At 47.6% G+C, this 13,622-nt stretch overlaps 1 protein-coding gene across 1 annotated transcript in view; it reads right to left on the reverse strand.

Annotated features, from left to right (window-relative positions):
• Nucleotides 1–13,622, reverse strand: part of FAM234B (family with sequence similarity 234 member B) — a 115,721-nt gene that overhangs the window by 41,087 nt on the left and 61,012 nt on the right. The window contains exon 6 of the mRNA XM_033929339.1: nt 3,972–4,119. Within this exon, the coding sequence (XP_033785230.1) occupies nt 3,972–4,119 (148 nt within the window). The remainder of the gene's footprint in view (nt 1–3,971; nt 4,120–13,622) is intronic.

Raw genomic sequence — 13,622 nt, forward strand, 5'->3', positions numbered from 1 at the left:
AGGAGCCCGAGGTCGAGGGACTCACCTCAATTGGGGCGGAGCGCTTCCGTGGGCGCCTCGAGGTCGGCAGGACTGGGCTCGCTGCTACTGAGACCGGAGGACGCTCCAACGGGGAAGGCTTCTTAGCCGGCTTACCTGAGGGATGCGACGCTGGCGCGGTGTCGACAAGGTGGGTGCCGACTGAGATGGGGCCGATGTCGGTGCCGGTGTCGCAGGATCAGACATCTCGGCACCAAATAATAACCACTGTTGAATCTGACGGTTTTTTAGAGTTCTCTTTTTTAAAGTCGCACAGCGGGTGCAGGTAGACGCTTGATGATCAGGACCAAGACACTGTAGCAGTTGTGCGGGTCAGTGAGTGAAATTGGTCGTGCACACCGCTGGCACTTCTTAAACCCAGGTTGAAGGGGAATTAAGGTAAAAACAGCTTCTGCCAAATCGAAGGCCGAGGCCTTGATGGTGGCAACAGGCCCCGCCGGGGCGAAACCGAAAGAATTGAAAAAAAAAAAACAAGATTTTTTTTTTTTTAAAGAAAAGAAAAGAAAATGAAGGAAACTATTTCCTTAAGGGTTTACGCGAGCGGGAAGGCGTGAGGAAAAAAATTTTCAACAACCGTGCGTCTTCTTAGCTCCGCGGAAACTAAGAAACTGGGGATCGCGCGCCTCTGTCGGGCAGGAAGGCACTCGCGCGTGCGCGGTGCGGCCTACTAGAACTTTCCAAGTTCTTAGAGTGCAATCACTCTAAAATTGTCCGTACCGGGGCTCCGTCGGTGCCGTCACTCATGCTGCCTGCTTGTCCTGGGATAAAAAATGCATTGCTTTAGGCTATGCGTAGTTTGCTGATAAGTGCATACATGTAGAGGAAAGTTTAGCCAAGTTATCATCTTTGGCCACATGTTTCATGATCAAAGAATTTAGATTCTTTTCCCACATATTTTGCCTGGGTCACTGACTATTCAAAAGCTCTCTCATACCTCTTCCTGTGGTACTCCCCCCCTCCCTATGCCAAGGAGTTCCCACTTCTATAATAAACACATCATGTACAAGACCTCACAGCTCTCCCAGTATCAGCATCTCCCAGCAAGAAATTAAGGACCACTACTCCTAGACCTTCATGTTGTGGAGATGATAATCAAATTCTAGGTCTGTTATACCTTTTAAGGAGGGGAAAACTCTATAGAAATACGTGTGAACACCTGTAGGCTAGACACAGCACTCTTTAAGTGAATATAAATTTTGCAGCAAGAGTTTTCTCAGGTTGTTAATACTCGTATTTCTTTGGATAAAGGGTACATTCTGAAGAGGTTAGTGGTTAAACCACTTTAGAAAACTAAATAAAAGGTCACTTAACTGGAGATTAATGTCCATTTTTCTACATGTGAAAACCCATTTATACATACAGGAAGTTGTCTATGCAAAATTTGATGCCATACATATATCCAAGGGAGCGATCTTAAATACAGTAAAACCTTGGTTTGTGAGCATAATTTGTTCCAGAAGCATGCTTGTTATTCAAAGCACTCATATATCAAAGCAAATTTCCCCATAGGAAATAATGGAAACTCATACGATTCATTCCACAACTCAAAAACGTTAATACAAAATACTATACATACTTGTATTGCAAGACCTCACTCATTTAGAACAGCCACTACACTCCCGCAGCATCAAAGAGAGAACCACCATTGGCTCAGTTGTGATGATGTGACGTGTGTATACTGTATGTACTCGTATCGCAAGACATTGCTCTACTTATGAGGTATTTAGGAAACGTCTAAAAACACACCTGTTCCTAAAACATCTTGACAACTGATCCACTTATCTCTTTCCTTTCAATAACAACCTACTGTCCTTTTGATCACTTTTCTCTTCAACAATGAATTTCCTGTCTAATTACTTCTCTTTCTTCTTCCCCTCTTGAAGTCAGTCAATTTGTACCTTTGCTTAATCTTTTGTAAACCGCATAGAACTTCACGGTATTGCGGTATATAAGCTGTTATTATTATTATTGCTTGTATATCAAGTTAAAATTTAATAAAATGTTTTGCTTGTCTTACAAAACACTTGCAAACCAAGTTACTTGCAATCCAAGGTTTTACTGTATACTTTTATATGTATATAAAATAGGCCTTCCTAGGGTGCAGTTATGTGGGGTTTATGTAAAATACAAGCATGCCTTAACCTGGTAGATATAGTATATACATGTCTGCTCTGGTACAGGCCTAAATACACGTCTGCCCACCATTACTGGTTGCATGAGCAATGATTTTAGAAGGGAAAACATACAAAAACATTCTCCAATCAATATTCAGTCTCCCCACCCATTGCGGCTTCCCCTTCAAAATGGCTGCTGTGACCTCTAATGGTAGCTTAATGATATTAGCAATGTACCAAGAGACTGCTGCTAGAGGTCCTAGTAGCTATTCTGAAGGGATAGTTGCAACTGGCAAGAGTGAATGGGCATTACTCCTGCCTGTTCCCTGCTAGACCATCAAGGGATTGGGCAAGTATGCCTGGGAAGATCCTGGAGGGGGGTTCTTGATGTTCTGGAAAGTGTGTGTGTGTGTGGGGGGGGGGTATTGGAGGGAGTGGTTCTTGATGCTCTGAGTAGTGAGATTGGAAGGAGGGGCAACATGGGTGGAGCCTTTGGTGGAGAGTTTCTTTTGGCGGGTATGGCTTAGCTATCCCTGACAGCCATTCATCCAGTGCCACAATTTTGGAGAGGGCTTCAACCCAAAGTGGGGAGGCCTAGGCCCTTTGAGGCTACAAACCCTGTGTTGTACATGCCAAGTCTGATTTTTTTGAGGTTTCCAGTTCAGTTTTTGCCTTCATATCTCTATTATAGATGCTTGGTCCCTTGTTTCATATTTGTTGGACTGGCCACTGTTGAAAACAGGATACTGGGCTTGATGGACCTTTAGTCTGTCCCAGTATCGCACTCGTACATTCATAAGAACATAAGAAATGCCTTCACCGGATCAGACCCAAGGTCCATCCTGTCCGGCGACCCGCACACGTGGAGGCCAAGCCAGGTGTTCCCAAATGGACACCTTGATCACCCGTATCCCTCAACGTGATTTGCAAGAAGGTGTGCATCCAACTTGCCTTGAATCCCAGAATGGTGGTCTCTGTCACCACCTCCTCCAGGAGAGCATTCCAAACGTCCACCACTTGCTGTGTGAAACAGAACTTCCTGACATTAGTCCTGAGTCTGCCGCCCCTCAGTTTTAGTCCAAGACCTCTTGTTCGAGTCACTTTTGACAATGTGAATAACGAAGTTTCTTGCTCTATGTTCTGGACAGGTGATTGGTACACTTCAGGCTGGCAGCAACCAATATTCAGTGCTGCCACACCTACAAAGCTAATGGTACTTTTTTTTAGTTTTTTAATCTCTTTATTCTGGAGGGGGTGGAGGGAGGGATCTGGTTAAGGATATCTATATTCTGTAAAAATGATCTTTTGGCCTGTTTGATGGTTGATTGTATCTGCATTTGATGGCTCAATAAACATGGTTGAACTCTAAATGCTTGCACTTCGTTTTGCACCATATACCCTAGCTAAACATTTGTAATCCTTCCAGAGGCTGGTATTGACTGTTCTGCCATTGGTTCCAACCCACTTACCAATAGCTAGAAAAACAGCTCTTATCTGTGGAACTCCAAACCACAGGATGTTTAAGGGGAGACGATTTATCTTTTAGGAAATGGGCTGAAGTGTCGCTGTTTAGCCAGACCTTGCCTTATGAGAAGATGCTGGAGAAGATTATCAGAGAACATGAATTTTGTAGTACTGGGTAGTGGTCTTTGTGAAGAAGGGAAAATGGCAAATGGTTTGATGGCACAGGACTTGGGGTGAATTTTATTTTAAAATTGTAGTAGTTTATATTCTATTTTGCTTTGATGCGTTAAAGGATTAGGTGGTCTATCAAATTTTGCATCTTCAAAAAAAAAAAGATTGGAGTCTGTTCCTCACCAAATCCAAATAAGATGTAGATGGCGCCTTGACTCGTAAGGTGGACTTGGGGTCCAATCAGCTTGCCTTCTCTCACAATACTGTACTTCACAGGCCCACCAAGAGGTATCCCGTTTCTTCCTGACACCAAGAGGAAGCTGAGATCAGGCTAAAGGGGTAAGAAGCAAAAAGAAATGTGTTATTGTCTTCACCTCCACTCTTTCCTAAACTCCCCTTCATCATCTTCCTGCTTCTAACCCCAAACTACACCTCCCTAATCAAGTCTCAGTTTTTAGATAGTGTCTTACAGCAACTCACAAGAATATATTAAAACATTGGGTTGTGCTAAGATACTGGACAGCTGTATTAGGAATGAAGCAGCAGTGAGAGTAGTTAGATATCAGGATATGATAACTTGAAAAGGCCAGATTTAACTTTGGACTAGCAAAAGGTAATGAATGTAATGCAGCTTTGAATTATTGAGAAAGGCACGCTTCCTCATTACCTTTTGCTAGTCCAAAGTTAAATCTGGCCTTTTCAAGTTATCATATCCTGGTAGTTTTCACTATATGAAAGATGCAAAAAGAGAGAAAGCATGAAGAATGTGAATTTTGTATTTTCCTATCCTATTACTTCTCTCACAGCAGCCTGGAAACCTTCAAGGAGCTTCCCTTCCATCCCACCCTCAACATCATACAAGATATACAGATATTTTGATGTTTGAATTGTGTATGTAAATTTGCACTCCATCTAGAAGTGGATGATAGTGTAGAATATAAATCCTGAAATAAATCCTAGTGGTTTTCTTTTTCTCATTATAGCTAGTACAACAGGGTGGGCTACTGGGGTCACAGCACAACCAATATTTTGCCTAATTGGAGAACTTTGGTTTGTGTGGTTTGTTTGGTCCCTCCGCTGCCCTGTCTCTCATGCCACTCTGTTCGAATCACACTTATTTGGAGAGTCGTTTAAAGACAATCATTCTTGTAATTCAGTTTATCTGGACATTAAGCAGGGCAGTCTAAAACGACTTCAATTAATACAGAATACTGCAGCTAAGCTCATCTTTGGGAAACAAAAGTATGATCATGTTTCCCCTTTGTTGAGAAAGCTTCACTGGCTCCCAGTTCACTTTAGGATCCAGTTTAAATGTTCATGCATAATCTTCAAGCTTCTCTACGGAATATTTGATCCTTTTGTCCCCTTATGTTGGAATACTCAGACTTTGCCATTTGAGAAACACACAAAGATATACGTTAGCCTTCCCTTCCTTTAAGGGAATTAAATCTGCTGGGAAGCTCTGTCGATCTTTTGTTTTCAAGTTTGTAGAGATCTGGAATGAACTTCTTGACTCCATTAGGCTTTTAGGCCAGCTGCAATTATTTTGTAAATCTCTAAAAATTTTGTTGTTCTCGCAATTTTTAAATGGTTTAACTACAGTCTCAACGAAATGACAATACTAAAGTTATTTTTCTTATGCTTTTTTTTACTATGTACTCTAGTTTTTAATTATAGTTCCTTTTCCTCCTACACCTTTTTTTTGCTATGTACTCTAGTCTTAATTATATGTGAACCGAGTCGAGCTCCACTGGGAGATGACCCGGTATATAAACCGAAGATTAGATTAGATTTTTAGTCTACATTTATTTTCTGAGATCTGTTTACATAACTGGACCCCTGAGGAAGGCGGGTTCGCCGAAACACGGACCGTGTAGACTATTATACTTGTACTCATTTGTGTTTATCTTGTGGAAGAAGTGATTAATAAATCATCATTTAGAACATCATTTTCCACAGTTTTCTGTCTTTGACGTTTGGATTGTTTTTCACTATGAAATATTGGGTCTTCCATTTTTGTTGCTTTTTGCTCTCATGCTGTTCCCCCTCCCTGTAGCTGTGATATTTCTAAATCATCATATTAATATAAACTGAGCAAAGGGTAAAGAAAAGCATCCTGCTGAATAAGCAGCAAAGAAAATATAAAGGGAGGGCTGTTCCAGAATCCAGACTGAAGAGAATTAACAGAACAGGAGCTGGAAGAGAGAAATAATGTTCTTTGTGTAGAATTCCGTCTCCTACTCCAGAACACGCATCTAACCAGTATGTCTTAGGCAAGGAACAACACAGCTTGAAATCCCTAATACTACATCAGCTGAAGACCATTTTTCTAACCTTAACTGTTTTTGAGAAGAACTCCATGCTGCTGTTGCCTTCCTTGCAAAAGAGGACATAGCATACATGTAGAAGGATCCTTAACACATTCTAGTGCTACCTTAAGCTACACAATTAAAATATAAAGGTTGCAGCAAGCTTGCTAATTCAAACCTATAACTAAAACTGGACACTTTAATGCAGTAACCAAATAGTATGCAAATAAGCCTGGTGAAAAAAAAATGCAATAACAGGGCAGAGCACATTGGGGGTATGCATACACACACCTCCAGTTGACTAGCACAGACCTTACTTGGGCCACTAGGGACTTTTTTGAGGTTTGGAGCCTGGGGACTTTCTGGAGTCAAGGGGTGGGGAACCTCTCTGTTCCTGCACTGCATCTTTACACCTGTCTTGAGATTCAGCACTATAAAATTAGTATTAAAAAAAAAAAAATTCTACACTAGATTTTCGTTCCATTTTTGGTTGTTGTATTAACATCAGTGATTTGTGTTTTGCATGCCCACTGTGCTACTCTTTAATGCAGTGATTTTATATTCTCTCCTTCATTGGGAGCAAAATTAAAGTGCAAATCACTGAATTAAAGGGTAGTGGCTCAGATGTACAGGGAACTTCAGATGTTACTCAAAAAAGTTGGGGGTAAAATTTTGCACTCCAGTTAAGTCTGGTGGGAGCCAAGAGCCATGCCAGAAGCATCAATTACAGTTAACTAGATAGCATGGATATCCAGTGCTATATGATTAATTTAACTCATTAGCTCAGATATCTGTCCTAAATAGAATGGAAAAACCCCCAAACCTCAGCAGACCAGCTGCTTAAAGATTGCAGTCAGAAGTTACTGAAAGATGGAAGCAGGGCAAGAAGCCCAAGAAGTTTCATGAGATGTAGGCTGTTTGTATAAATTTCCAAACTTAAGCACAGTCACTGAGCTGCCAACAAGCATTTTACTCAGAAATTAGAAATCTCTTTCATACAGTATTGGCAACAACAGATCATTTCTGCATCAGGGAAAAGTGCTGTGAAAACCTTGTGCAAGAACCTCACAGTGGTACCAAGATCCCTGTACTGGTTTTAAATGACCAGGGAGTCCAGAGGAGAATGCTGGATTTAAATAATAATTTAAACTTGCCAGTAGGCATGTGCATGGACAAAATAAAGATTTTGGTAGTCTCATTTTAAAAGAAGATTTTGCAATTTTCATGTGGTTTTTTATTTTGGGGGGAGTGGAGGATTGTGCACACTGTATGTGCTCAAGAAAGTTTTGTTTATGCAAATTGCTTATATGTGCATTAAATTTGTAGGTATACACCTGTACAAGTAATTTGCAAAGATTTAAAATTTTTAGCCACTCAAATGGACTCACAAATGCACATTCCTACTTGCTACCTGCTCTAATGGCTACAAAGAGCTGTACAAAAATGGTTTTCCCTTTGTAAGGCAAGATTGACACAACTATTCAGAGACTAGCTGAATCCTGGGGACACCATGATCAGTCCTGAAGGCAGATAAAGCACAGTTACTTACCGTAACAGGTGTTATCCAGGGACAGCAGGCATATATTCTCACATGTGGGTGACGTCATCTACGGAGCCCCAGCGCGGACAGCTTTTCAAGCAAACTTGATTGAAGTTTCAAGTTTGCTACACTGCACCACGCATGTGCATGCCTTCTTGCCCACTAGAGGGCGCATCCCCACCTCGTGGTCCTCAGTTCCATAACCAGCAAAGAAGCCATCCCCGGGGAGGAGGGCGGGTTGTGAGAATATATGCCTGCTGTCCCTGGATAACACCTGTTACGGTAAGTAACTGTGCTTTATCCCAGGACAAGCAGGCATGATATTCTCACATGTGGGTGACCTCCAAGCCAACCAAAAAAGGGCTGGTGGGAGGATGGCAATTTAGGAAAACAGATTACGTAACACCAACTGGCCAAACTGGCCGTCGCTTCTGGACAAAGTATCCAGACAGTAGTGGGAGGTGAACGTATGAACCGAAGACCAAGTGGCAGCTTTACATATGTCCTCCACAGGAGTAGATCGGAGGAAAGCAACAGAAGCTGCCATCGCCCTGACCTTATGCCCCGTGACTCTACCATGGAGCGTGAGACCAGCCTGAGCGTAGCAAAAAGAAATACAAGCAGCTAGCCAGTTGGACAAGGTGCGCTTGGAAACAGGATGTCCCAGCCGATTAGGATCAAAGGACAAAAATAATTGAGGAACCTTCCGATGAGACTTGGTACGTTGGAGATAAAAAGCCAACGCCCTCTTACAGTCCAGCGTGTGAAGCGCCGCCTCACCAGGATGAGAGTGGGGCTTCGGGAAGAACACCGGAAGAACAATAGACTGATTGAGGTGGAAATCAGACACAACCTTAGGTAGGAATTTAGGATGGGTGCGAAGAACCACCTTGTCATGATGGAATACAGTAAAGGGCGGGTCCGCAACCAAAGCCTGTAGCTCACTAATCCGACGAGCAGACGTGAGCGCAAGTAAAAAGACCACCTTCCAAGTGAGAAACTTAAGAAGAGACTTGTCAATAGGCTCAAAAGGAGGTTTCATCAGTTGAGCCAAGACCACATTAAGATCCCAAACTACAGGAGGAGGTTTCATAGGAGGATTAATATTAACTAAACCCCTCATGAAACGAACCACTAGAGGATGTAGAGAGAGAGAACGTCCCTCTAGATGCCGATGGAAAGCAGCAATCGCACTAAGATGTACTCGGATGGAAGTTGTCTTCAGCCCAGACTCGGACAAATGCAACAAATATTCCAGAACCGAGGACACCGGAACCAAACTTGGATCCAGATGGTGCGAGGTACACCAGGATGAAAATCTGGTCCACTTTTGAGAATAACAAAGCCGAGTCGAGGCCTTGCGCGAGGCTTCCAACACCTCCCTGACCGCCGAAGTCAGGGGGAAAGGAACCAAGCCGTCAGATGTAATGACTGAAGATTGGGATGCAACAGCGAACCCCGACTCTGAGACAGCAGAGAGGGAAACACCGGCAAAAGTAGAGGCTCCCTGGAACTGAGTTGAAGAAGCAGGGAGAACCAGTGCTGACGAGGCCACCGAGGCGCAATGAGAATCATAGTGGCGCCGGATGACTTGAGGTGAACCAACGTCCTCAAGATCAGAGGAAAAGGAGGAAACGCATAAAGGAATCACCCTTCCCAGTCGAGAAGGAAGGCGTCTGCCTCGAGACGGTCCTGGGAGTAAATCCGTGAACAGTAGAGGGGCAGTTTGCGAGTCTCCGGGGAGGCAAACAGATCCACCTGAGGCGTTCCCCAGCGGTCGAAGACCTCGCGCAGAACTCGGGAGTTTAGCGACCACTCGTGCGGCTGGAGAAGACGACTGAGTTTGTCGGCCAGACAATTCCTCTCTCCCTGAATGTAAACCGCCCGCAGGAAGATGTTCTGGGAGGTCGTCCATTCCCAAAGGCGCAAAGCTTCCTGGCACAGGGACCAAGAGCCCGTCCCCCCTTGCTTGTTTACATAATACATTGCCACTTGGTTGTCCGTCTGTACCAGGACCACCTGATTGCGCAGCAGATGACTGAATGCTCGAGCTGCCAGAAAAATGGCACGAAGCTCCAACACATTGATGTGACAAAGACGGTCCTCCGCTGACCATAGTGCTTGAGTCCGCAGACCGTCGAGGTGAGCCCCCCACGCATACTCCGAAGAGTCCGTGGTCAGGACCTTGCGATGTGGCGGTACGAGAAAGAGCAAACCTCCGGAAAGATTGGAAGAGTTGGTCCACCAACGGAGCGATCGTCTCAAGGAAGGAGTGACCATTACAGGAAGGGAGAACGGGTCTCGATCCTGACGCCACTGGGAGGCCAAGGTCCACTGAGGGAGTCTCAGATGCAATCGGGCAAACGGTGTGACATGAACTGTCGAAGCCATGTGGCCGAGTAGAATCATCAGCCTGTGTGCAGATACGGAGCGCTGCCGCAAAATCTGACGGGCCAGGCGAAGCAGAGCCTCCAGTCTCGACGAGGGCAGGAACGCCCGAAGGCGAACCGTGTCCAGCACGGCCCCGATAAACTGAAGGGATTGAGCCGGGCACAGCTGCGATTTGGGAAAATTTACCTCGAACCCCAGACGTTGAAGAAAAATGATAGTCTGTCGGGTCGCTGAGATAACCCCCTCCTGGGATGAAGCCTTGATCAGCCAATCGTCCAGGTAGGGGAAGACTTGCAGCCTCTGAGATCTCAGGGCAGCCGCGACCACCACCATACACTTCGTGAAGACCCGAGGAGACGAGGCCAGCCCGAAGGGAAGGACGCGATACTGGAGGTGCAACTCCCCCACCTGGAACCGTAAGAACTTGCGGAAGGCGGGATGCACCGGAACATGAGTATATGCTTCCTTCAGGTCCAGGGAGCACATCCAGTCCCCCGAGTCTAACAGAGGGTACAGGACTGGGAGGGACAACATACGGAACTTCTCCCGGACAAGAAACTTGTTGAGCCCCCGGAGGTCCAGAATTGGGCGTAAGTCCCCTGTCTTCTTCGGGACCAAAAAGTACCGGGAGTAAAACCTCCGTCCCCTTTGGTTCGGGGGAACAGGCTCCACCGCCCGAAGGCTCAACAAGGACTTGGCTTCCGACAAGAGAAGAGGAAGCTGGTCTCGACCGCCAAGAGAAGCCCCCGGCGGATGTTCCGGCGGACTGGCTAAGAAGTTTAGCGAGTAACCTTCGGAGATGATACGGAGCACCCAAGCGTCCGACGTGATCTCAGCCCAGGCTGGAAGAAAGGCCTGCAATCGGCCCCCGATAGGAAGGGGGTCCTTCGACAGTGCGGAGGGGGCCCGCCCCAACCGCGCATCACGTCAAAAAGACGGAGCAGGTTTAGATGCTCCTTGCGCCTGAGGCTTTGGTTGGGACGCCCTGCCCTGCTGCTGGGGGCGTCGGCCTGGAGAAGGCCGGCATCAACTTCTGCGGGTACCGCCGCGGAGGGGGTCTAAACGGCTTCTGCGGCGGAGCCCGGGGTTTGGGATGGACCAACGAGGCAATAGAGCGCTTGTGTTCAGACAAACGCTTGGTCGCCGCCTCCAAGGATTCATCAAACAACTCTGAGCCAACGCATGGAAGATTGGCCAGACGTTCTTGCAAATTTGGGTCCATATCCAGGGTACGGAGCCATGCCAGGCGGCGCTTGGCCACCGAGAAGGCAGACACTCGAGAGGCAAGCTCAAATGCGTCATATACAGCATGGAAGAGGTAGAGACGCAGTTGGGGCAGATTGGACATAAAAGCCCCAAAATCCTCTTTATGGGAATCCGGCATGACTCCATAAAACCTCGGCAACGACTTCACCATCTGTCTCAAATAAGACGAGAAGGTGAATGCGTAATTTAGGACCCTGGTCGCCATCAAAGAGTTGGAATAGAGGCGACGACCAAACTTGTCCAAGGTCCGTCCCTCCCATCCGGGGGGAACTGCCGCAGAGACCCTGGAAGGCTGCGACTTCTTCAAAGCCGACTCCACCAGTAGGGACTGGTGGGACAGCTGTGCCTTATCAAAGCCCTTGCACGGAACAGTGCGATATTTGGACTCCATCTTAGAAGGCACCGCTGTGACTGTAAGAGGGGAGTCAAGGTTCCTCAAGAAGGTCTGGCTAAGAACCTTATTAAGAGGGAGCCGAGGCGTCTGTCTGGGGGGAGAGGGTAAATCCTGCTCCTCCAAAAACTCCTTGGTGTACTGTGATCCTGCTCCCAGATCAAGGTCCAAAGCCCTTCCCATATCCAGAACGAATCTAGAGAAAGAGGAGGGCTTTGAAGGTGGAGAGGGAGATCAAGACGAGCACCTCGCCAAGAAGGAAGGAGAAGCCTCGCGTGAGTAACGAGGTTCCCTTCCCGTGCCAGACCCCGAACCCCAAGAAGCCGCCCTGAGCGATCGAGGCGGGGTCGGGGACCGCCCATGCCCCGAGGAACCCCTTCGGGAAGTCCCCGGGGTATGGGGCACTGAGGCACGCCCCTTTCGTCTTGGCGAAGAGTCCCTCGAGCACTCAACCTCAGACGAACGGAACAGCCTCGGATTATTGAGGCGTAGTTCGGAGACCCGCAGGGTCTCGGCCCCGGTCGGCGAGGAGCGACTGCAGCGCCGAGGAGAAGCCCGTTGGCGTTTGGACTTCCTCGATCGACGCTTCGCCCGAGGCCGACCCGAGGGCGAGGAACCCCGGGAGGACCTCGACGAGGACGAAGAGGAAGAGATCCTCCGAACTCGCCGCACCTTGTCCCGAGGCCGCACACTCCGCTCAGGCTGGTCAACCGAGGCCGAGGGCAAGGTCGGGGCCGAGGCCGAAACCCCCCCCCCGGCCCCGAAGTCGAGGGCACCGAGACCAAGGTCACCGACGCCGGGGCAGCCGAGGCCGAAGCCTGCTGAAGGTGCGTGATGGCCCCGGACAGCTCCGAGGCAATAAGAGCCCGGAGCAAGTCCTGGAAGACGGGAACCCCCATCATAGTGGGCAGATCCGGGGCCGTCGGGTGCTCCCTCGAGGGCGACCTCGGTAACGAGTATTCCCGCGGGGCACCCGACTTCGGCTCTCGGGGCAGGGCCGAGGACGACCCACCCGCCCCCGTGGAGGATGGCTTCTTCGAGGCTGAAAGTGAAGAAGGAAGTGAGGACTTACCCTTCGCCGACTTCGGAGTCGAAGACACCGGCTTCGACGTCGAGGGCTCCCGGGGCGAGGACGAAGGAGTCAAGGCCGAGGTCAAGACCGGGGCCGAAGCCGAGGCCGACGTCGAGGCCTTCCCCGCCACGGGGTCCACTGCAAAGAGCTCCGCCATGCGAGCCTGACGGCGGCGGAGAGCTCTCCTCTGAAAAGTGGAGCACCGGGAACAAGTGTCGGTGGGGTGCTCAAGGCCTAGACAACGCAAGCACCACCGGTGAGGATCGGTAATAGAAAGAAGCCGATCGCACCTGGTGCACTTTTTGAAGCCCGTCACAGGACGGGACATGGGCCCAAAAACCGGCCAGGAACAAGCGAGGTCCCGCGGCCGCGGCTACCGGGAGCCCCCGGAGCCGAACGAAAAAGATTTTTTTTTTTTTTACGAAAACTGAAAGAAATAAAAAGAACAAAAAAGAGAAACACAGCGACCGAGTCAAAAAAGAGATACAGCCGCGGTGACAGAAGGCAAAAACTAAGAGCACAATTTCCACAGGGCTTCTGGCTCCGCGGAAGAGAATGAACTGAGGACCAAGAGGTGGGGATGCGCCCTCTAGTGGGCAAGAAGGCATGCACATGCGTGGTGCAGTGTAGCAAACTTGAAACTTCAATCAAGTTTGCTTGAAAAGCTGTCCGCGTTGGGGCTCCGTAGATGACGTCACCCACATGTGAGAATATCATGCCTGCTTGTCCTGGGATTAAACCAGGTACACACGACAATCTTAGATACACATATGAAAGATTCCTATGGCTTCTCATCATTCTAATTATTTTTTTAACCAGAAAAGCTGTAAAGAACTTAAAAAACAGCAGCAGTGAGTGAACAGGC

This window comes from Geotrypetes seraphini, chromosome 2 (assembly GCF_902459505.1).
Source record: "Geotrypetes seraphini chromosome 2, aGeoSer1.1, whole genome shotgun sequence".
NCBI lineage: Eukaryota > Metazoa > Chordata > Amphibia > Gymnophiona > Dermophiidae > Geotrypetes > Geotrypetes seraphini.